General features: G+C 39.8%; 1 protein-coding gene and 1 pseudogene across 1 annotated transcript in view; both read left to right on the top strand.

The window, feature by feature from the left end:
• PIGL (phosphatidylinositol glycan anchor biosynthesis class L) overlaps window positions 1–6,953 on the top strand; it is a 127,479-nt gene extending 120,526 nt beyond the window's left edge. The window contains exon 7 of the mRNA XM_077163972.1: window positions 6,749–6,953. Coding sequence (XP_077020087.1) covers window positions 6,749–6,847 — 99 coding nt within the window. The 3' untranslated portion in view covers window positions 6,848–6,953. The remainder of the gene's footprint in view (window positions 1–6,748) is intronic.
• A 5,107-nt stretch (window positions 6,954–12,060) lies between these two features.
• LOC143687221 (radixin pseudogene) lies at window positions 12,061–14,956 on the top strand (annotated as a pseudogene).
• Window positions 14,957–23,909: the final 8,953 nt, after the last annotated feature.

Below are 23,909 nucleotides of genomic sequence, written 5' to 3'. Positions count from 1 at the left end.
ACATAATTCTTTTTGGTCTTTGACAAACTACTCTGTAAAATTATTTTCATCTAAAATATTTTCTTGGTCTGCTGATTTTGTTGTCTTTCTTTTCATTAAATTACTTCACAACACTTTTGGGAATTTTGATTTGCAAGCTAGGATCAAAGTATTTTGTTGTTGAATTTGAGGACTTTCCCCTCTCTTCCTCCATTCTCCCAGTCCCTCCTCTTCTTTATAATGGCAGTGGGAGTCCATCACACAGCCAGCAGTTACTAGGTTTGTGTGGTGTCTCCAACCCTTCAGTGGCTGTAAGCTCCAGCCAGTGACAGCAGGTGGCACCATTCCCCCCCAGCTCCTCCAAGCAGAAGTCGGGGTCCCCTTTCCAGCCAGCCCAGGGCATCCCTGGAGCCCCATCAGAAGCAGGGTTCTTCAGGGATTAAGCCCGCAGACCCTCAGCTTCAGCCCCCTTGCACCAGTTTGGTTCCTGGCATGTTTGACTGATTTTTGAGCCCATTTGTGTCTTTGTTGTCTTCTCTGTACATTTTTCCCTGTCATTGCTCTGTGTTTGGAACAGGAAGTGTGAATTTCCTGCCTCATCTTGATCAGATCAGAACACCTGAATTCTTTTGATGACAAGAAAATTAAAATAACGTGTTTTTTTTTTGCTAGCGAAGTGGAAAGGATCAACTGATAAAACCCATTGTTGGAGAGTTAAAGGAAATAGGGATAGAAATTTGTAAAACCTTCCCAGGAAGCAATAAATAGTAGTGTCAAAAGTATTTTAAGAAATTGTACTTAGCCTAAGATATTCTTAATACACTAAGTGGAAAAATAAAAGTTAGAGCGCAATATATGTTGATAGTGTGAGATACATTTATACACACACATATAGATATATACACATGAAAAGGTCAAAGAACACCCAAAATATATTAACAGTGATTGCCTCTGGGTGGTGAGATTTCAAGTGCGTTTAATTGGTTTTTTTAATTTAAAAAACTTTCTAATAAAATAGTCATGTATTGCATAATTCAAATAAATTTATACCTACCCTGATCCAATAGTTTTTATTTCTACAATTTCATCCTAAGGAAACAAAGTTATGTCCAGAAATTTATGTGGAAGGACATTCATTAGTATAATTTATGATAACCAAAAAAGAAATTAATATGTGGCAGGTGAACAATATAATACCTTATAACCAGCAAAATCATAGTTTTGAAGGATATTTAGTGAAGATGCCCCAAATACCATGTTGGGGTAGGGAAGGAGGTAGAAATATACAACTGTATATACAGTTTTGCTATTTCTTGGTATTCCCTTGGAAATTTTGAAATATAGAATACAATATAGTAATAGAAAAATGCAGTTTGTAAAAAATCAAGTTGACAATTTCTGCAGTATCCATTTTATTGAGTGATTGCTAAAATTCATTTAAAGATTAGGGGATCTAAAGAAATATGCCACTTAGAGCAGGCTAATTTGGGAAACTCTTGTAACCTGTAACTATTACAAGTAGACAAATGAAGTGTGATTTGAACTATAAAATTCAATCTGTTTTTCCACTATTTTTCTAAAGTAAACATTTTATTTTTATATGGTCTTCAAAAGTTTAACACTATCTTTTTATTGCGATATATTCACATACCCTGTAATAACCCAAAGTGTATAATCAGTGGTTCACAGTATCAGCATATGGTTGTGCATTCATCACCACAACCAATTTTTGAACATTTTCATCATCCCAAAAAAATAAAAATAAGAATAAGAAATAAAAGTAAAAAATAACACCCCAAACATCCCATAACCCTTATCCCCCTCCTACTATTAATTTATTTTTTCTCCTTATTTTACCCATCTGTCCATGAGTAAAGGGGACATCAGACCCAAGGTTTTCACAATCACATCGTCACACTATAAAAGCTATAGAGTTGTACAGTCATCTTCAAGAATCAAGACTACTGAATTACAGTTCAAGTTTCAGGTATTTCCTTCTAGCTGTTCTAATACACTAGAAACTAAGAAGGAATATCTATATAATATGCATAAGAATAATCTTCAGAATGACTTCTCCACTCTATTTGTAATCACTCAGCCACTGAAACTTTATTTTGTTTCATTTCTCTTCCCCCTTCTGGGCAAGAAGACTTTCTCAATCCCACAAATACTGGAGTCCTGTCCAGGTCTATACCTAATGACAGGGTTGCTGGATCATATGGCAACCCTATTACGGTAAACCTTTACCGTTTAGTCTGATTTAATTTAGTTCTGACCAGATCTTGCTTTATTCATGTATCTCTAATTGAAGTCTGATTTCTTTTTCAGCTTTTTAATCAGTTGCTGTAAGGAATAATGCTGACTTTCATAGCTGCCAGGGAGATTTACACCTTTGGGAGTCATGACCCACGTAGAGGGGAGGGCAGTGAGTTCATCTCCCATGTTGGCTTGGAGAGATAGGCCACATTTGAGCAACAGAAGAGGTTCTCTGGGGGTGACTCTTAACACATATTTATAAGTAGGCTTGGTTTCTCCTTTGCAGGAGCAAATTTCATAAAGGCAAGCCCCAAGATCAAGGGCTCAGCCTATTAAATTGGTAGACCCCAATACTTGCAAGAATATCTGGAACTTCCCAGGTGGGGAAATTTAATATTTCCACATTTTTCCCCAGTCCCTTAAGGGGACTTTGCAAATACTTTTTTTTTAATTCCCTGCCCAAATTACTCTGAGGTATATCGGGGTTTCATACTAACCTGTACAAAGTCACAAGATCTCACACCCTATTAAAGGCTCCATGAAATTATGGCATCCAAATAAACTGGCCATACAAATTGAATTAGATAGTGTGCTATAGAAAATATAAATTTTGTACCAAATAAACATCTCTTTCTTTGGTCTCACACAAAAGTTGAAGTTTTAAAACACAGTCAATATCATCCTTTACCATTTAGTCTGATTTACCTTAGTTCTACCAGATCTGCTTCATTATGTATCTCTAATTGAAGTCTGATTTCTTTTTCTGCTTTTTAATCAGTTGCTGTAAGGAATAATGCTGACTTTCTTACCTGCAGAACTCTAGCTCTGAGTCTCAGGTGTCACACTGATACCTTAAGTTCCAGGGAGTGACCAGATTATACACAATGAGCTCAGCATCTCAGAATTTAGAAATAACTGTTACAACTCAGGAATAGATGTGACTGCTATAGGAGCTTGCAATCTAGAAGCCTGTACAATAAGTCTTCCCTGATAACCTATTTTATTGAATTCAGTTCTCAGAGTTTGTACATTATAGTTCATATTACTTAGGTGTTATAATGTTTGTCTTTTCGTTTCTGGCTTATTTCACTCAATATACTGTCCTCAAAGACCATTCGCCTAGCTGCATGCCTAACAACTTCATTCCTTCTTGCAGCTGTTCAATATTCCATTGTCTGTGTACACCACAGTTTGTACCCTTAGGCCATCTCCATCCTTTTCAAGCTATGAATATGGTGGGCATGCACACCAGTGTGCAAATATCCATTTATGTCCCTGTTTTCAGTTCTTCCAACTCTATACCTAATGACAGGGTTGCTGGATCATACGGCAACCCTATACTTACAAATGGGCTGCCCCATTCTACTTCTTTCTCAACAGTGCAAAGGTCCATCCCTCTGTCCACATTTTCTCCAGCACTTATATCTTTCTGCTTACTTTTTTTTTTTCTGTATGCTGTATGGCAGGGATCACATTTCATTCTTTTTCCATGTGAGTATCCCCTTATTGCAGCACATTTGCTGAATTTTTGTTTGTCTGGTTTTTCGTTTGTTTGCTTATTTGTTTTTTTGGAAGTGCATGGGCCCGGAATCGAACTTCGTGGCAGGCGAGAATGCTACCACTGAACTACCCTTGCACCCCCTTCTGCTTACTTTTTAAACAGTTTTATTCACACACCATACAACCCATCCTAAGTAAATAATTAGTAGTTCCTGGTATAATCACATAGTTATGCTTTCACCACCGAGTCTATATGAGGACATAACGGGAAGAGAAAAAAAATGAATAAGAAATACAAATAAATAAAATAAGGAGGAGAAACAACACCACCACCAAGAATCCCTTACCCTTCTCTTATCTCTCCCTCTTATTGATATTTAGCTTTGATGTATTGCTTTTGTTACCTTTACGGGAAATATACTACAATGTCACTGTTGGCTATAGACCCTAGTTTGCATTGATTGTACTTATTCCTGTATACCATCCCATTTTCAACATCTTGCAATGTTGACAATCATTTGTTGTCCCTCATGCAAAAAATTCTTATATTTGTACATTTAATTCCCATCACTGTCCACTCTAGGTACTGCTAAGTTATTCTGTACCAGTGTTTATCCTCTATCTTTCCTTCTGGTGTCATACGTACAGTTCTTCCAAGCCCATCTCCCTTAATCATACTCACATTCAGCTTCATTCAGTGTGCTTACATTATTGTGCTACCATCACATAGTATTGTGCTATACATTTCAGAATTTTTACAGTCAGTTCTGTTGAACATTCTGTACTCCTTCAGCACCAAATGCCCAATCTCTACTCCTATCCTGTCTCCTGATAATCTGTGTTCTTAACTTCAACTCTCAAAATTCGCTCATTAATGTTAGTTCATAGTAGTGAGTCCATACAGTATTTGTCCTTTTGCTAATTTCACTCAACATAATGTCTTCAAGTTTCATCCACATTGTTACATGTGTCATGACTTTATTCTGTCTTATGAATAGGTAATATTCTATCACATGTATATACCACAGTTTGTTTAGCCACTTGTCCTTTTGGCTATTGTGACTAATGCCACTACAAACATCAGTGTGCAGATGTCCACTTTTGTCCTTGCCTTCAGTTCCTCTGAATATACACCTAGCAATGGTATTGCTGGATCATATGGCAATTCTATACTTAGCTTCCCGAGGAACTGCCAAACTTCCTTCCATAGCAGTTACACCATTCTACTTTCCCAATGTAGTGAATAAGTGTGCCTCTTTCTCCACATCCTCCCCAGCACTTGTCCTTTTCTGTTTGTTTTTTTATAATGGCCATTTAGTGGGTATGAGATATCTCATTTTGGTTTTGATTTGCATTTTCCCAATAGCCAGTTAATACTATTTTGTGAGTTTGCACATCCATTTTTGTTTGTTTGTGCTGATGAATTTCATTTAAAAACTTAGGTTGTATTTCTAGTTGAATATTTCCAGTATGATATTTTGCTTGAATATATTCTATAATAAGTGTGCCCCAATTCCATTTATCATTTAAATCCTTATGATCACAGGTATGTTTACATCTCTAAAGTCACATATTTTCTACAAGGAATATAAAATGAGTTCTTTACCTTTTGAAATGAGTTCAAACCTTTATATAAAAGGTTTGCAATATTAGTGTAGAGGCAGTTTTAATTGTGGTGTTGAGAAAAATCCATGTCAGCCAGCATTTGAATTTTGAACTTCACCAACGGCTGCCAACTCCCAAAAACCCACCAGTGAAAATCCGCCTAACCCCTACCCCCAGCTTTCTACTCTCAAGCCATAAAATCCCTATCCTCTGCCACCTCCACACAGCCATTTCTCTCTCTCTCTCTCTCTCTCTTGAAATGCTGCCCAGGTGGCTCTGTTTCTCCCTGAAATAAAGCCTTTGCCTGACAAAAATAATTTTATATATTATTTAATATATGCCAGAGCCTTTATATATGTTATAGTTATATGCTGTGATCTATTCTGTTTAAATGAAGCTGAACTACACTAGGTCTGGGTAATAGGATAACATACATTTCTCCCACTACGTGGGTATAAGAACCCACCCCCATGGGTACCCTTCCCTTTTCCTTCTCTTCTAATAGTGATTGTACCTTCCCCGCTTACTAATTCCGAGGAGTTTGGGAATATCCATCTTGTTTGCCAGGGTTGCTATAACAAAATAGCACAGACTGGTCGGCTTACACAACCGGAATTTACTAACTCAGTTTGGAAAGCTAGAGGTCAAAGCTGAGGTGTCAGCAAGTCCCTGCTTTCTCCAGAGCCTGTAGCCTTGTGGGGGTCCCCGGCAAGTTGGTGCAGCTCTACTCGGTCCCATGGATGCCTGTGACCATGTGTCTCTTCCTCCAGCTTCTGCGGACTCTGTCAGAATCCCCTGCTTCTAAGGCCACCAGTCATCCTGGATTAAGTCCCCTGATTCAGTGTGGCCTTGGCATTGTCACGATGCTCTTTACAAACGAGTTCACATCCGCAGGACCGGGTTGGGATTTGATGCCTCACAGCATCCCTGCCTTGTTACAACCAGGAGGTGGTGGAACAAAGGCTCCGAGAAAGCGTATGGGCTCTGGAGCCGGTCTGCTGGCTCGGCATGGAGTCTCGGCTCTGCCACTTGCTGCTATTTGAAAAACTCCTCTGAAACCCCTCATCTATTTTCTTCCTAAATGCAGTAATAATAGTACTTGGCACAAAGGGTTCTTAATTGAGACAAGTCGTATATACTGTTCTGCTGGTGTCCTGGCAGCCCCTGATCAACACTGTCACCATTACTGTCCTCTGCTACCATCCCAGAGGGGAGATGGGAGGCGGTAAAGGGGTAGGAGCAATTGGAGATCAGTCCAGAGGGGCTCAAGGGTTATAGGAAGAGCAGATATCCCTATAGCATAAGGGCTCCTGGAGGGAAGAGGAAAAGGAAAGGAAACCAGGTCTGAAAGTCACAGAGGCAGCTCCAGTGTGAACGGCCCCTAACTGGTCTTCTTTGATTCTTCTAGAGAGCCATGTCCTGCCACCACAGCCAGCTCCACTGGTTCCGCCGCCTCTATGTTCTCTTTTCCCGATACATGAGGATCAACTCACTGCACTTCCTCTGAAGCTTGAAATGTTCAGATCCGAAGAACAAAGCTGTGGAAGGACCAGGAAACCTCGGGGCCCAGCCTGTAGTTGGCTCTCTCTCCCTGAGCTGAAGGAGACCCTGTGCCTCAGCCCTGGTATTCAGCCTGAGAAGGGAGGCCCAGGAGGCAGCAGGCATCCAAACCTCAGCTTCCTCCTGGGTGAGCAGAACCACCTGAGGACAACCAAAAAGAAACCCCAAAAGAGAAAAAGGACAAGGAGAATAGCTTCCTCCTAGCTTCTCAGGTTCTTAAAAAAACAAATTACTTGATGACAACATGTGTTCATGTGTCAGAGCCTGGCACATGATGAGCACTTAATTAATAGCAGCTATCATCATAAATGAATTTAAAGGTGCTCTGAAAACTGAAAACACTTTACTGATGTGATGCAGTATTTTGACATCATTTCCAAAGACTGTGCTCACACACACACAGAACTGTCTATATTGAATTAGATCAGCTATAACTCCTTCTGATTGATCTCTGGGCCTGTCAGGATCGGAATCTAGGGGGAATGTTCTATTTAACATCCAAGTGCCAAATGTTTCACACACAGATGATCATGGGCCCTGCTGCAAAGAGCTCATAAGTCCAGTATTTTAGCACTCAGCCTTCTAGAAGTAGCACATTGTAAAAGGTCAGGCACCCCCTCCCCCTTTTTTTTGAAACATTTAAGAACCTGCTGCCTTAAAATTGTCCCCCAAAGGACAGCTCCCAGGAGGCTGGTCGGGAAGCTGTGGCCCAGGCACCAGGGCTCAGTGGGGAACAGCTCAGGCCCTGCATGCAGGCAGGTGACCCTGGGCCCTTTCTCTGCCTGGTTCCCTTGTCTGCAAAATAGGGGCTCATAAGGTGCTCAGCAGAGTGCTCTAGGAACCTTAGCTGCTAAAGAGAAAGGAGGCGTTAAACAGAGAGACCAGCCTACGTAAATGTCCTGGGGCAGAAAAGATCTGAATATATGCGCTGCCCAGAGGCCTCCCAGCAGCCTCTGCTCTGCAGATCATGAAGTCCTGAAACATTTTCTCCATAGCAACAGGTCAGAACCTGCTGGTTCAGTCTCCACTCGAATCTGTTCCCCTTAGCTCCTTGTCGTCTTACTGTGAATGTCTCCTAGGGGCCAGGTGAGCCTGACAGAGCTATTAGGTCATGAAGCTGGAATCAAAAATGTAAATCTACTGAACATTTGTCCAAGAGCTTTCGTATGGAAGTCAGACCAGAGAGGACCCATCAACCCTGGCTAGTGTGGTAGGACTGGCTGACCTCTCCCTGCTGCCAGGAAGACGTGCATGCAGAGCTGGCCTTTCTGGAAAGCAATTCCCAGTCTATGTAGGAACTTGGAAAGTACTCATACTCTATGACCTAAGCCCATTTTAGAAAGACAAAAAATTATCTACACAGAGATCATCATAGTTTTATTTCTAATAGCCAAACTAGAAAAACAAAATGATGCATTTGTAGTTAGTGATAAGGAAAAGTGGCCACTATATACTGTTAAATTTTAAAAAGCAGCTTAGAAATAGTACAATCCCATTTTTGTCAGATACATATACATACAAATTTAAATATGTCTAGACATACAAATATAAGTATATAGATAAATGTATCCAAGGATATATACCCAAAAGCTAAATACAAACTTATAAGGTCATTTTTTGCAGTGAACATTTATAATATTAAAGAATTATTTTTAATTTTAATTTATGAATAACTTTGATATGAGCAAAAACTTTTGCTAGAATGTGAAGTTTAGAAAAATGTATATACCCAGTATGATCTCAATTATGTAAAGGTAACCATTCACTCAGCAAAGGCTAGTCATTTTTATGTTGCCAATTGACTTATAAATGGTACAGCCTCTCTAGAGGGCAATTTGGCAATTTCTAGTAAAATGACATACCCTTTGATCCACAATTTTCATTTCCAGTCACTTATCATATAGATTACTCCACAGGCCAATAGATGCAAGTAAAGGAGAGACACTGACTGTCTGTTTAAAAAGTACTGAAGCAGCCCAAGGGCCCAACAATTAAGAACTGGCTAAATAAATTGTGGGGACACGAGTAAAATAGAATTCCATGAAACTATCAACAAGAATAAGGCAATACACTGATAGGAAAGAGCTGCAAGGTATCTCCTTAAGTGAAAAAAGTCAGATGCAGAACCATGTTGTAGACCGCGGCCACCTGGGAGATGAAAATCTACATGCAGAAGTGGGCAGACTTCTAGGCTCTCTGGTGATAGTGGTTGTCTCTGAAGAAGGAAATCAGGTGGGAGGAGGCAACCTGGATACCTTTTGAACTTTGTACTCTGTGCATATATTTATGCAAAAAATAGTTTAACTATTAGTGAGTAGGAAGATGGGTAGAATTATCAGTGGGGGTGGGATCTGGGGCTTACTTGCTGCTGCTTTACTTGTGTTTTACTGTGCCTGGCAACTTTTTTTTTAATAAACATGAGTTTGTGTTACTTTGATAATTAGAAAAAAATTAAGTATTATTCTAGGTAGGAATTAAAAGTAAACTAACACTTCTGAGTGAACACCTGGCACTTCATCCTGGCAGGTCTTGCTTGATAGCCGGCTCCCAGCCATCCCTCTCTCCATCCAGCACCTTCTGTAGTCACCACAGTCAAGCAGGGGCTGCAGAGGCTGGGCAGGCCTGAGGCCAGGCACTGCACAGCTCCGGGAAGAGGCCCAGACAGGAGCGATTGAGGTTCTCTGGCGCCAAATGCCAAGAACCCCGCGGGGTGGGGGGTGCAGATCTCCAGAGTCCAGCTGAGAAGTGCTGGGCTCTCCGGTGCGGAGCTTATTAAATGCTTGGGCTGTGCACACCGACTAGTCCTTGAATTCTTCCCCGTGGCTGAGTCAAGAACCTGCACAGCGCCAGCCCTGGGCTGAGGCCTTGATTCCTCTGGGAACTCCTGGGGCTGCCTGGCCTCAGAGATGCTTGCAGTGCTAGCCAGCTTTGAGCTTTAAAAAACAAGCTGATGATATATTTGTGATGAACATAGAAATATGTTGATGAAACCCCCAAATCCCAAGTGAGGAACAGGAGATAAAAATATTCCGAAGGTCTCCTCTCAGGGCAGGGGAGACTAAGGAAGGGAAAGCAATTAGAAAAATACAGGGTTCACTCTGGATTGTTAGAAAATGAAAATAGCCACCAACAGAACTGAAAAATGTAGTACACAAATTAACTAAGGAAAAAATGGGAAATGAACAGAAATTTAAAAGCCTGCAAACTAAGGGAAAAAGGGCAAAGAAACAATAAAATTTAATAAAGATAATAAAAGTAAACGGAAAGAATAAAATCAGAGGCCAGCTACTTCAAAAAATGTGAATGAGCTGAATGTCCCTACCTAAATAGAGACGACTGAATTGAGTTAGAAAACAAAATCTCGCTATAACTAAGGGACAAAGAAAGGCTAAAAATAAAATAAAAGGATGAGTGAGCCAGGCAGTGGCATGCAAAGAGAAAGCAAGCGTGCCATATACAGCCAAGCCAGCAGAGCCTGACCTCAAAAACCATTAAACTGGACAAAGATATTTTACAACGATAACAGGTTCTCTCCATGAGGTATGCAAACATCACAAGCAGCCAGAAACATGAAATGAAAGCCCTAGAAACAAAAGATTTTTATAAAACAAAAAAGACCAATCATAATGGAAGGTTTTAATATTCTTTCAGAATTTTGACAAATCAAGGTAGCAAAATTATAAACAAGGCATTTGAATAATAAAATGGACTTGAATAAAATCCACACTTATTTCTTATGCAACAGAGCGTTTATAAGAATACATTATTTATCAGCCACTGAGAAATTCTTAAGTTCTCCGAAGAAGAGATTTTGCATATTTGCACAATTGATCATAATCAAATAATGTTCAAATGAATAATAAAATCTATCTATCTGGAAATTAAGAAACCTTCTGTGGTGTGTGAAGCTGTTATGTACCCCAGAAAAGGCCATGTTCTTTTAATCCATTCCTGAGGGAGCAGCCCTGTTGTGGGTGGGACCTCTGGTTGTTTCCATGGCGATGTGACCCACCCCATTCAGGGTGAGTCTTGATCCTCCTGCTGGAATCCTTTATAGAAGAATAAAAAGACATACAGAGGCATAAAGAAATGAAATTCAGAGAAGCTCATGGAAAAAGGACCCAGAGAAACTGAGGCAGAGACACACCCCAGGGCTGACAGAGGAAGCCGCAGAAGCTAGAAGGAACCCGGGAGTGAAGGACAAACAGCCACTGCCAAGTGCCTTCTCATGTGACAGAGACGCCGAGGTGCCAGCAGCCTGTCTTCAGAGTCCAGGTATTGAGTTGGACATTTTCACAGCCTAAGAACTGTGAATTGTAAATTAGTAAATTCCCATTATAAAAGCCAACCCATTTCTGGCATATTGGATTCGGACAGCTTTAGCAAACTAAAACACACCCCTCCTAAATAACCTCTTGGTCAGGGAGGAAATCAAAATTGATATCACAAATTGTCTAGAAAGTAATCAAAATGATAGTTTATGTGGGTACAGTATTCAAGTAATTTGTAATCTTAAATACTTTTATTTTTAGAAAAGATTGAAAATAAATGAACTACGTGATTCCATTTAAGGAAATCAACAGTATAAACCTATAAAAGTAGGAAGAGGGATTTAATGCAGATGAAAGAGGAAATAAATGAAGCAAACCAAACCAAACAAAAATTAGTGGAAAGGGTAAAATAAGCCAACACCTGGCAAGTCTAAAACTGGAAACAAAAGTATAGTTATTGGGAACAGAATGGACATATGGCCACAGATATAGAAAAGATTGAAAAATTGTAAGAGATTATATACAACTCAATGGAAACAAAACAGAAAATCAAGAGGAAGCAGGTGATTTCCTAGCAAAATTTGGACTACAGCAAAGCCCTATCTTAATATAGTAAATAGGGTCCAACATTTTCAATCCTTTAATGCAAGGTTAAGGAAAGACAGTAAACTTTTCATCTTCCAATAACGACACTGAACACATGCATCCAAGATGCTGCCCCATGTGCATTTCCCAAAGCAGGAAGCTGCTTGGCTCTCCGGGCAGAACCTAGGAGGTTGCAAGGGCAACCTGTGCAGTCAGCGGGCCACGACCTCAGGATCAACTGCGAGGCCGGGGGTGCATAAAGTTAGGCTGGGGGTGGGGGGGGCGGCGGAGGGGAGGGCTACAAGCCAGGGATTACAGAGGGGGTGTACCCCAGGACTGATGGCCGTTGACATGGTAGTTGTTTCTTTGCTGTGGAAAACTTCAGACTATTTCCTTTGTTGAGTCCTTGAAAAAAATGCTTTTCACTAAACTGAGTGATGCCCAGTGGGTCAGGAGATGGTCACCTCCAAATCCCCTTCCACTCCCACACCCAGCAAGGCCTTAGCCCACCCACATTTGTGACAGGAAGCTGGTGCCCATTGACAATCAGATTCTATCTGATGGCAGGGCACCTTATTAATGGGGTTTTACTTGACTTACAATTTACTAAAAAGCAAAAAATCTAAACAGACCCAATAATCACAGAAGAAATTAGAAAGGTCATTAAAATAGATTTACCCATTTTCAAAGGTCCTGTCTGTGCAGCTACCTAGAGACAATTCCAATGTTATTTAACCCAGAAAATGGAAAAAGCACTCCAATTTGTAGACATAATAAGACATACACTGGTACCAAAAAAACCCCACAGACAATTTATTTGTGAATATATGTGCAAAAATATAAAACAAAACATTAGCAAACTGAATCCAATGGTATATCAAAAGGATTACTACTCCATTTCCAGCTAGTTTTATTCTACAAATGCAAGAATAGTTTCACTTCAGGAAATCTATCAACATAATTATATCAACAGATTAAGAAAGAACAACCATATTCTTTTATTTATAGATGCTGAAAGATAACAAAAATTCAGCCACTATTTCTAATAACAACTCTTTAAGAAAAACAGGCGAGAAGAAAATTTCCTAAATGTAATAAAGACTGCTTACCACCAAGGTTGTTCTGGAATGTCAAGCTGATGGAGTAAGACAATAAAATAATTGGTACAAATATTGGAAGAGACAGTTATGTTTACATAGCTAGGAACCCAAAAGATGTAATAGAATCTAACTATAATAAATAAGAGACCTGGGTAAGTAGCTGGATAACAGAGAACTTTACAAAAATCAATAGCCTTGTTTCTATATTGTCAAGTAAGTGACAAATGGAAAAAAAAATTGACATCTAACAATAAAACAGCTAGGAAATAGTTTAACATATAAGGTATGAGATCTATTTAAATTTTACAATCACTATTAATCACTATTTTTTGCAGAAACTGACAAGCTGTTCCTGAAATTCAAATGGAAATGCAAGAGATCCGAATAGCAAAAACAATTCTGAAAAAGAACAAAGTTGGAAGACTCATACTTCCCAATTTAAAAAATTACCACAAAGCTACAATAATCAAGGCTATATGGTACTGGCATAGAGAGACACATAAATCAAAGGAAGAGAACTGAAAGTCTGAAAATCCATACCTATATGGTCAATTGATTTTTGACAAGGGTGCCAAGATAATTCCCTGGGGGAAAGAACAGTATTTCAAACAAATGGTATTGGGACAAGATATACACATGTAAATGAATGAAGTTGAATCCCTGCCTCATACCATACCAAAGTTCATTCCAAATGAATCAAAGACCTAAATATAAGAGCTAAAACTATAAAGCTCTTAGAAGAAAACACAGGTGTATATTTTCATGACCTTGGGTTAAGTGTAAAATATCTTAAATATAACATTTAAAGTATAAACAACCAAAGAAAAATACATTAAGTTTGATGTGAACAAAATAAAATTTTTTGTGTGTCAGAGGACATTACCAAGAAGTAAAAAGACAACTCACAGAATGGGAAAAATATTTGCAAATCATACATTTGATAAGGGTCTAGTATGCAGAATATAACAAGAACTCTTCCAATAACTCTCCACAATAAAAAGTTAAAGAACCCAATTTAAAAATAGGCAAAGGATCCAAATAGGCATTTCTCCAAAATGTTAATAAGTATGTGAAAAGATGCTCAACATCATTAGTTATTAGGAAAAAGCAAATCAAAACCACTGAGAGAAGCCACACGTCTCCTCCCTGCCACCACTCCATCGCCGCAGGCAGTGCTGCAGCTGCACGTCGGGCAGGAAGGTGCCACTCCTGGGACGGTGACATCAGAATTCAGAGAAGCAAAGAGTTTTTTAAAAGATAACAAAAAAGAGAAGGAAAATGCTGAAACGAATCAACATAAGAGTAACCATAATGGATGCTCAGCTTGAATTCACTGTTCAGCCTTACTCACACACCGATCACTTTTTGACCAACTGGTGAAGATTTGGTTTGCTGAGGTCTGTTTTGTTTATAGCTGCAATATGTGGGCAGCAAAGGTTATTCTGGTTGGCTCAAACTCAACAGAAAGGCGACACAGCAAGATGTTAAAAAAACAGAATACTTTACAGTTCAAGTTTAACATTGAATTCTTTCCTGAAGATGTTTCTGAGGAATTAATTCAAGAAATAACTTCTTATAAGTCACTGAAGCCATCTTAAATGATGAGAGAGAGATTTTCCACCAGAAACGCAGCTTCCTATGATGTCCAAGCCATGTATGGAGATTAAAATCTTCATAAACCAGGCTACCTGGCTAATGACCGCCTCCTACCCTAGCATGTTTTGGAACAACACAAACTGACAAAAGGCCAATGGGAAGAAAGGATACAGAGCTGGCAGGAAGAACACAGAGGACGCTAGGGGAAGACTGATGGAATGTCTGCAGATTGCACAAGATCTAGAAACCTATTCTGAAATAAAAAGAGAAGGGAACTGAATTGTGGTCAGGCATTGATTCATTGGGTCTGAATATTTATGAACTGCTGATAAGATAACACCTGAAATTGGTTGCCCCTGGAGTGAAATCAGAAATATTTCATTTAAGGTCAAAAACTTTGTTATGAAATCAATAAACAAAAAAAGGCACCTGTTAGTAGGGGATGCAAGGGTAGCTCAGTGGTAGAATTCTCGCCTGCCATGCAGGAGACCTTGGTTTGATTCCTGGCCCATGCACTTCCCAAACAAATATTCAACAAATTGGTGCTGCAATAAGGGGCTACTCACATGGAAAAAAGAATGAAATGTGTCCCTGCCATTCAGCATACAAAAAAAACAAGGCACCTGATTTTATTTTTTATGTTCCTCGTCTGAGGATCCATAAGCAGATTTTACTTTGTGTATGGGAAACTGTGAACCGTGCATGTGAAGAAAGAAGCCTGATGCTGTTGAAAACAAAGGATGGAAACTCAGGCTGGGGAGGAGAACTGCCAGAAGCCTTTGGAAAGACTGCAATTAGAGTGAAAAAAGAAAAGAGAAATAGCGGAAAAGGAAAGAATAAAAGATGAAAAGGAAGAACCAGTGTAATATCTAAGGCAAACTGAAGAACAATGAAAGCCCAGAAAGGATGTGTAATTAAAATATTAGTGACTTACATGCAGAAAACTACTCAAGGAAAGGATATAAGGGAGAGAAAGCACAGGAAAGAATATAGAGCATCCTTACCAAGACATAATTCCAAGTCTGTCATCCTAAGGCAAAGGACATCCAATTTACATATATATTTAAATTTCTAGTAATAAAGCTTTCACAGACTATACAAAGAAAGCCACAAGGTAGTACCACTTCACACCTGATGGGATGGCTGGTACAAAAAAATCAGATAAACATATTAGTGAGGGTGTTGAGAAATTGGAATCCTCCTACATTGTAGGTAAGAATGTAAAATGGTGCAGGCATTTTGAAAAACAAATAGTTTTGACAGTTCCTCAAAAGATTAAACACAGTTAACATATGACCAAACAATTCCATACTAGGTACATATCCAAGAGAAAAGAAAACATCTCCATGCAAAGTCTTGTACACAAATGTTCATAGCAATATTATGTATAATATTCTGTATAATAGCCAAAAGTGGAAATCACCCAAATGTCTATCAATTGATAATGAATAAACAAATCGTGGTATAAACATACAATGGAATATTATTCAGCCTAAAAAGCAAAGTCCCGATACATGCTACAACCTGGATGAACCATGAAAATGTGCAAAGTAAAAGAAGTTAGTCACAAAGGATCCCGTTTTGTATGGCTCCATTTAAATGAAATGTCCAGAATAGGCAAATCCAGAGAGGTGGAAAGCAGATTAGTGGTTGCCAGGGGCTGGGAGAGGGGAATGGGGAATGACTGCTGATGAGTGTGGGATTTTTAAGAAGTGATAGAAACGTTCTAGAATCAAATAGTGGGAAGGTTGGGCAACCTTGTGAATATACAAAAAAATCACTGAATTTGTACACATTAAAAGGGTAGATTTCATGATATTAGCGAATATCTCAAATTTTAAAATAGAGTGAAAAAACAATCACATTAAAATGGGTTAGTTCCTATAGAGGATGCAAATGTGATAAACCTAAGCTCACTCTCGGTACCTGGGGGTACAAAAGACATGCTAGCCTATAAACACACAGAAGATACTGAAGTGTACATATATTACTGGTATTTTGACACAGTTTTAGTACTTACAACTTTTCTTTAAGTATATAGCTTTTAAAAGTTAAAAAAAATTAATGAAGAACATAAAATGGTACATCAGTAAATGGAGCGCAACATCATGTCCTTTGATGGAGAGATTTAACAAAATATTATCTTTACAAAGTTGATATATAACTTTAATACTAATGTATATTGTATACGTAAATCACAATCTATACATTTATATATTTCTACATATATATTTATTTATATCAACTCCAAATCTTGCAAATCTAATTCCACTAAACAATCTCAATGGAGAATCTTTTGGAACCTGGGCAAAATTACAGATCTATTAGAAAAGAAAATGTCCAAGAGTAGTCAAAATATGAAAAAGAATAGTGATGTCAGGACTGCCTTTCTGTATTAAAACTTAGAAAGCCATTGCAATCAAAATAGTAAGATGTAGGCATAAGAGTTTTTGACATAACAGACATTGAACAGATATAATCCCGGAACAGACCCAAGTTATATGAGAACTTACTATATGATAAAGGTGGTATGTAGAGATAGGTTTTGTATGCTGTGTGGTGGGGGTCATCTTTCATTCTTTTCCATGTGAGTATCCCATTATCACAGTACAAATGTGGTGAATTTTTTTGGGGGGAGTACATGGGCCAGGAATCGAACCCAGGTCTCCCACGTGGCAGGCAAGAAATCTAACACTAAACTACCCATGTACCCCAAAGGTGGTATATTTTTCATTTAAAAATTGTTTTTTAATTTTGAAATACTTTCAAATGCATTTGCATTTGCCTTTCAGATTCTGTAGGAAGTAAAAAGTGGAGTTACAAGCCAAAAATGCAATATATATTTGCATTTATATTTAACCTTGCTTTGTCCTGACCAGAGAGCTTTACTTCTTCAAGTAGTTTCAATCTGTTTATTGTACTTTCCTTTCAACCTGCAGAATTTTCTTCAGCATCTCTTGCAGGGCTGGTCTAGTGGTGACAAACTCCTTCAGCTTTTGTTTATCTGGTAATGTCTTAATCTCTTTTTCATTATTCAAAGTTTTGCCAGATGTAGAATTCTTGCTTGGAAAATTTTTGATTTAGCACTTTAAATGTCATCCCACTACTTTTCTCCCTCCATGGTTTCCTATGAGAAACTGGCACTTAATATTATATGGGGCTCCCTTGAATGTGACGTGTCGCTTCTCTTGTGGACTTCAGAATCCTCTGTCTTTGACACTCGGCAGTGTGATCTGATCACGTGCTATGGCCTAAGCATATCTGGGCTTATCCTGCTTGAAGTTCGCTGAGCATTGTGGTTGTGTGTATTCACGTCTTTCATTAGGTTTCGGAAGTGTTCTGCCATTATTTCTTTGAATATTCTCTCTGCCCCTTTCTCTCTTTTCTTCTTCTGGAAGTCCCACAAAGCATTCAACTGGATTTCTTCTGCCAGCTCCAATCTTATGTTGCACGCCTCTAGGGAATTTAAAATTTGTTACTGTGGCCTTCAGCTCCATTTGGTTCCTTTTCACAATTTCTGTCTCTCTACTGATATTCTCTTTGTGTTCATCTATCATTTCCCTGATTTCCTTTACTTCTTTGTCCATGTTTTTCTTTAGCTATCTGAGCATATATAGGACCATCTTTAAAGTTCTTTACCTGGTATGTCTCAGATCTGGTCCTCCTCATTCATGGCTTCTAATGTTTTAATCTCATTTGCCTGGATCATCACTTCCTGTTTGTGTGTTTTGTGACCTTTTGTTGAAATACAGTCATTTCTATAATTTAATGATGCTGCAGGAATTTAAACTCCGAGGGGTTTGATCCTGAAGCTTGAATCCAACCAGTATTATGACAGAGCTTTCCTTGAACGCCAGGAGCTTAAAAAAGGAAGGGGAAAAAGAAAACACCTTTCCCAGCCTTTGCGGACTGACCTGTGCTAGTGCTCTTTTAGGGCTTATCCATACAATGAGTTTAGAGAATAGCTCCAAGCCAAAGCACAGGGGACACCCTGATCCTTTCTTTGCATGTATGTTGTTTTGATCATGCACATGTGGTCTGGGAGTTCCCGTGTTTAACCACTGGCAATGCTCCCTCTTTCCTAGGAAAGTTTCCTCAAGGCCCTGGACACTGCACTGTAGGCCCTATAGCCAGCAATCCTTGCTTCAGGCCACCACTTGACTGCTCAGCCTCAGTATTTGTGAGCTGCCTCCACGTTCAGGGCAAGATCTAAGATGGGAGTGCTAAGGCTACCACCAGACAACTGGGGGCAAGCACACATGCTCCCACTATGTGCATGAAGGTTACTCTGCTTCCTCTAGAGTGGAATCAGGGACCCCCATTCCAGGCTCATTCTCCACCAAGCTGGAGAGGGGTGGGGCAGGGATGAGCCAGGTTGCCACATGATCCTACCATTTTTAAGTAGCCTTTTTCTTTTCTTTTTTTTGAGTGATTGATGGTTTGTATTTTTTTTAATTGACAAGCCAAAACAACATACAAACACAAACATCCTTAACATACAAACATTCCATACATGAATCGATGGCTCACAATATCACATAGTTGTATATTCATCACCATGATCATTTTTTAGAACATTTGCACCACTCTAGAAAAAGAAATAAAAAGAAAAAATTCATACATACCATACCCCTTACCCCTCCCTCCCACTGACCACTAGTATTTCCATCTACTCAATATATTTTAACCTTTGTTCCCTCTATTTTTATCTATATCCCTTACCACTCTCTTTCATTGATCACTAGTATTTCGATTTACTCAATTTAACATTTGTTCCCCCTATTATTTATTTTTAATCCATATTTTTTACTCATCTGTCCATACCGTAGATAAAAGGAGCATCAGACACAAGGTTTTCACAATCACACAGTGAAAGCTATATCATTATATATTGATCTTCAAGAAACATGGCTACTGGAACACAGCTCTACAGTTCCAGGCACTTCCCTCTAGCCTCTCTAATACACCTTAATTAAAAAGAGAGTATCTACATAATGCGTAAGAATAGTTTCTAGGATAACCTCTCAACTCTGTTTGAAATCTCTCAGCCACTGACACTTTATTTTGTCTCATCTCTCTTTTCCCCCTTTTGGTCAAAAAAGTTTTCTCAATCCCTTGATACTGAGTTGCAGGAGTAGCCTTTTTCTTGATTCCACACTCTCCCTGTCACTGCAGTCCTTTAACTCCTTTTCTGGAATTTTCCAAAAGATGTTTCTGCCAGTCCTTGCTGGTTGCCCAAAGCTTCTGTGGGGGGAGTGTCTCACTCCGCCATCTTGGGCAGGAGGGTCCCTGAAGGTGGTCCTGTAACTTAGTGGAGAAAGCACTGAACACATGGGGTGAGGATAGTTGGCCATTCATTTGTAAGTAAAGACATACTCTGTACCTCACACCACATACATAAATAAATTTCAGTTGAATTAAAAGTTTAACTATAGGGTGGGCCGCGGTGGCTCAGCGGGCAAAGTGCTTGCCTGCTATGCCGGAGGACCTCGGTTCGATTCCCGGCCCCAGCCCATGTAACAAAAACGGAAAAACAAAATACAATAAAAAGCAAGAAAATGTTTGGAAATGTTTCCCTTTCTTCCTTCCTTCCTTCCTTCTATCCTTCCTTCCTTCTCTCTGTCTTTCCTTTAAAAAAAAAAAAAAAAAAAAAAGTTTAACTATAAAACTCAAAGCAATTAAAATATTTTCAAGAAATTTAGGAGACTAAACGCATACGTACACTGGAGTGGGCAGACCTTACCAAGCAAGACTGGAAATCGATAAGACGTGAAGGAAATAAAAGACATTTTACAACAAAAGTTTTTAAAATGTTGTAACATGGATTACAGATATGTTAATATCCCTAATATACAGAGTTCTGTTGATAAGAAAACTGCCCCAAAGAAAAAGGAATAAGGATGGAAAACTGAAAGAAGAGAAAAAAACAGATGGCCAAAAACCACAGAAAACTGTTCAGCTTCAGGAGGGTACACAAATGAAAGCAAAACAGAAAGTTCAGTTTTCATGTGTGGATAAAACCTCAAAGGACAGCAGCAGCTCTGATCAGGGTACAGGAAATACACACTCAGAGATGGCAGGTCAGTGAATTCCTGCACTGAAACTCAAGCTCAGGCTTCACCGGCCACCAGGAGAAGAGGCCGGGTAAGCTGGCAAGTGGGCCAGTTTATCTCAACCTACCCACTAACGCCTGGACAGACTAGGGCAGGAGAGGTTCCCAGGGCCTCAGGGGTGAGGAGACTGCAGAGGACAGCAACAGGAATTTCACACACAGAAACACACACAGGCAGTAAATGCGGGAAACTAAATCACACTACTGATTAGAAGAAAATGCCATTTTCACTTATCTAATTTGCAACAATTTCTACAAATAATAATGCCCAATGTTCTGTAGGTATAAAGCAAAAATGGTTCAAACTTTTAGGAAGGCAATTTGGTAATGCACCCAAAATCTTTAGGATGTGCATGTGTCTTGTCCCTTCAATTTCACATCCATGAATCTAGCCTTAGACCCAGGGAATGGCCTGAAACATACACACAGAGGTTTGATAGCTGTAGTCTGTCTAACATGACAGGTCTCAGGTGACCAGAATACTCACCTGTGCTGCAAGGGTAGTACCAATCAGAAGGAAACCCAGAGACTATGGGCAAGGGCCATTAGCTCCCAATCAGAGCGTTTCAAGGACATAAATATACACATACACACATATACACACATACACACATATAATAAACATTATAGGAAGCATTTTATATATATAAACGTTATCTAAAAACATTATAAAACCCACACAAAAAATAAATGTTTCAAAGGATAAAAGATACAGGATTCCTGGGTTCGATTGCCAGACCATGCACTGCCCCCACCCCCCAAAAAAACAAAGGATAAAAGATACATATGAATTCCATTATTTTCTTCCCACATCACAATGGACCATCTTGGGATGTCCTGAAGAACGCACACCTACTCCTGAGACCACTGGTCTCTCAGTGGGGAAAGCACCCAGAGCTGGTGGAACGAGGTGTGAAGTCAGTGCATGGAAAGTGAACTAGTCAAACCTCAATGGAGAGAGACAGAACGGGAGGGATGAGCCACTGGAACTCCAGGATGCTTATGTTCTTGGGATCACGGCGGTGGGGGGGGGGGGGGGGACCCAAACCATGGGTGTACTTTAATGAAGGTCTTGGTGGGGACCTGCATGCACTCCTCCCTCTCCCCCCACTGTAACAATGAAAGCCCAGGTGCAAATGAGGGCCACAGGCTTGTCACGGTCGAGGGGTAGGCACCTGCCCTCGTGCCTCAAGCTTTAATGAAATGAAGACCGACTTCAAGAAAGGGCTTGAAAGATTTCTACTACTTTGATTTGCAGTAAAGATAGATAGGTGAATCTAATGTTGAGAACTTCTCCACATCTACAGAACTATTTCCTTTCTTCATGAGTTCAGAAAATACAAAATTCAGTTGTAGCACATACCACCTCAAATTCCCCGGCAGTGCATGTACGGGGACACTGTGTGAAAGCAGCTTCCGAGCCGAGAGAGCAGGAGGCTCCAGGGTCCAGAAGGGCAAGGCGCCCTTTGCAGAGGGACTCCAGACCAGGCTGCTGTCTACAAAGGGCCACTTCCCGGCCACCAGGCTACTACTGATGGCGTCCAACATCCCAAGTCATTCCGTCACAGCCAGAGCTCCTGCAGCTGGCATCAAACCCTTGCTTCCTCTAAGCCCCAAACAAATGGGAAAGTACCAAGATGATGGCTAAGGAGGTTCTAGCTAGGTCGGTCAACCACACAGGGCCCAGTGACAGCTCCTGACCTCTGTTAGTGGCATCACCTGCCGAGGGAGAACGTCAACTTTCTCAGGCATTACCTGAGAAAGTGCTGGGAAATTTAACAAGGCGGCCTGATAAAAACCAAGCGCAATAGCATTCCTCCTTATCAGCAAAACAATCACAAAGAAAGACAACAACACAGATCCCATGCACAAGAATGACAAAAACAAAAATACAAAACACCGAGGAATAAACTGAAGATGGAATATGACATTTATACTGCTTCTGTATGGAAAATACCACGTGACTGACCTGCATAAAATAAATTAATTGGTGAGTCACCACATTCCTGGATGATAAACCTGATGACTATAAAGGAGTTTCTTGACCCCAAGTTAATGTATAAATCGAATGCAATCCAATCAAAATCCAAACATGATTTTATATGGCACATTCTATGGCATTCTATGGTACATTATAAAGCTTTAGGGATTTAAAACACTGTAGTATTTGTGGAAGTATAGAAAAACAGAGTGAAAGAACAAATGAAGAGTCTAGAAAAAAAACCCATTTAGTAAGCATGGCATTTTAAATCAGGGAGGAATGGATGGATTCATTGATAAAAACCTTGAGCCAAATGGTTATCCATTTCCATTTTGAGTAGGAGCTAAACCCATTATCTCATACTACTTACGAAAGTAAAAAACACTCACTGAAAAAGAAAGAAAAAAATCAAGATGAATTAAAGAGCTATACGTAAACACACACACACACACACACACACACACACACACACACACACACGAACCCCTATGAAAATGATAGGAGAAAAATAAAGGTAAACATGTTTATAAGCTTGGATAAGAAAGGAATTTTTAAACAAGACAGAAATCACAAAAGGCAGAAAACACAAGTCACGAAACCAAAAAGAAAAAAATCTGACCCCATCAAAATTTAAAACTGTAAGTTGGAATGATTAAAAGATTGGAGAGAGTATTCACAAAAAATATAACAAAGGATTACTATCTTAACATTAAGAACTCCTACAGAAAGAGACAAAATAAAGTGTCAGTGTCTGAGAGATTTGACACAGAGTAGAGAGGTTAACCTGCGAGGTTATTCTTACGCATTAAAGAGATATCCCTTTTTAAAAAGTTTATGGTGGACTTCCGGGCCAAGATGGCGGCTTAGCAATGTGCACGTTTCAGTTCATCCTCCAGAACAACTAGTAAATAAGCAGAAACAATACACAACAATACACAACAGCTCCTGGGGCCACGTCAGTGACTGTGGACACACAGCGAACCCCAGTCTGGACCAGCTGGATCGGCTGCGAGCCCCCCCCGGAACCGTGAGTTCCCCAAGCTGCGGTGGCTGGCGCCCCTCCCCCACGGCTGCTTCCCAGAGGGGAAAGGAAAGGGACTTTGCCAGCAGCAGGGCAGCCAAATGCCAATTGTGGAATTAATTAACAAATTCCGACTACTAAAAACAGGCCCTCAGCTCAGGTGAACCTGGTCAAAGCTGAGGTGGCTCATTTTTGCCCCGGGGGCAGGGCTGATGGAAAAAGGAAAAAAAGTGAAGAAAACAGAGTTTTTGTGGCTGTGTTTCTACAAAGCCTTGACTGCCTTTGGATACAGTAGCAGGGCTCCTCAGGCTGCAACTGCCCCAGGCATAGGCAGAAGCGAGCT

This window comes from Tamandua tetradactyla, chromosome 6, assembly GCF_023851605.1.
Source record: "Tamandua tetradactyla isolate mTamTet1 chromosome 6, mTamTet1.pri, whole genome shotgun sequence".
NCBI lineage: Eukaryota > Metazoa > Chordata > Mammalia > Pilosa > Myrmecophagidae > Tamandua > Tamandua tetradactyla.
Note: the sequence above shows the minus strand (reverse complement) of the source record. Positions and strands in the feature narration are given on the sequence as shown.